This window comes from Calidris pugnax, unplaced genomic scaffold (genome assembly GCF_001431845.1).
Source record: "Calidris pugnax isolate Ruff unplaced genomic scaffold, ASM143184v1 scaffold778, whole genome shotgun sequence".
Classification (NCBI taxonomy): domain Eukaryota; kingdom Metazoa; phylum Chordata; class Aves; order Charadriiformes; family Scolopacidae; genus Calidris; species Calidris pugnax.
The window spans coordinates 25655-26880 of NW_015091583.1; the positions used below are offsets into that span (position 1 = coordinate 25655).

At 60.4% G+C, this 1226-nt stretch overlaps 1 protein-coding gene across 2 annotated transcripts in view; it reads right to left on the reverse strand.

Moving 5' to 3' along the window:
- CNNM4 (cyclin and CBS domain divalent metal cation transport mediator 4) overlaps positions 1-1226 on the reverse strand; it is a 10613-nt gene that overhangs the window by 5429 nt on the left and 3958 nt on the right. For both annotated transcript variants that reach the window (XM_014961797.1, XM_014961796.1), the window contains exon 2: positions 55-198. In XM_014961797.1, the coding sequence (XP_014817283.1) occupies positions 55-198 (144 nt within the window). The remainder of the gene's footprint in view (positions 1-54; positions 199-1226) is intronic.

Here is a 1226-nt window from a genome sequence, read left to right on the forward strand (position 1 = left end):
GGAGGGACCCCGACATGCCGTGGGGTGAGGGTGGGGGAGAGCCCCAAAACCTACTGTAGGTGTCCGACTCGTCCAGGATCTCCGACTTGATGATCTCCTCGATGACGTCCTCCAGCGTCACCAACCCCAGCACCTCGTAGAAGGGATCTCCTTCCCCTTCGTTGTTCACCTTCTGCACGATGGCCAGGTGGGACTTCCCTGCGGACAGACACACGGACGTTGGAAAGGGGAGACCCCCCCAAACCCCCACCCTGGGGTACCCCCAGCCTCCCCACCGTGTCCCCGTACCCAGAGATGTCACCATCCTGAGATGTCACCACCCTGAGATGTCACCAGGACCAGCCCTTCCCTCCCCCTTGAACAGGAAACAATAAACGGGTGAAAAATCTTAACGAGCCCCTGGGCTGGGCACTAATTCCCAGCGTAATGACAGTAATTAAGCCCAGGAGAGTGGCGCCTGCCAGGCTCATGGCACCTCCCTGTCACCTCAGGTGGGGGTGACAAGAGCTGGGACGTGTCCCCAGAGGATCTGGGGTGAGTGGCCGTGGGGTGACGACACCCCGACACCGGGGACGCAGCCAGGAATTTGGGGGGGTCCCACCCGTGTCCTTGTCCCTCCCCGAATGTCCCATCCCAGAGGAAGGGACACCGTGTCCCACCACCCCATCCCAGAGCCCAAATATCCCCAAATTCCTGCTTCCTCTCATCAAAAAGGATGCTTTTTGCCCAATTCTGGCTAAATTCGAAGCGCCGGTTGGCGGCCAAGCTCCTGCCCCGGCTGCCGGGTGCTCGCCGAGCCTTCCCCCCCTCCCTGTGCTCTTCCTCCTCTTTTATCCCAAAATCACACCGGGGAAAAACTTCCTGGGATGAGGAACATCCCCTTCTGCTGCAGGGAGGGAGAGGAGCCGAGCCTGGAGAAGCCCAGGGTGCCCCTTTGGACCCGGGACCCTCAGCCTGGGGAAACTGAGGCAGGGAAAAAGACCACTTTTCCCTCCCTGACCCCAAAATAAGGTGCCCCGTTTGAAACCCCCCTCCAGCCCCGGCCCAAATCCTCCCTCCCCGGCGTTATCCACTTATTTAATTTTAGAGCCGCAGGCCCCTTGTCGCTCAGGGAAAAGCTAATTTTAGGGACGGGCACTGGGCGAGCTCCCCTTTGTCTCCTTCTTCAGCCCAACCCCGGGGAGAAGGAGTGGGGGGGGGGGGGTGGGAAAAAAGCCCCTAAAAGC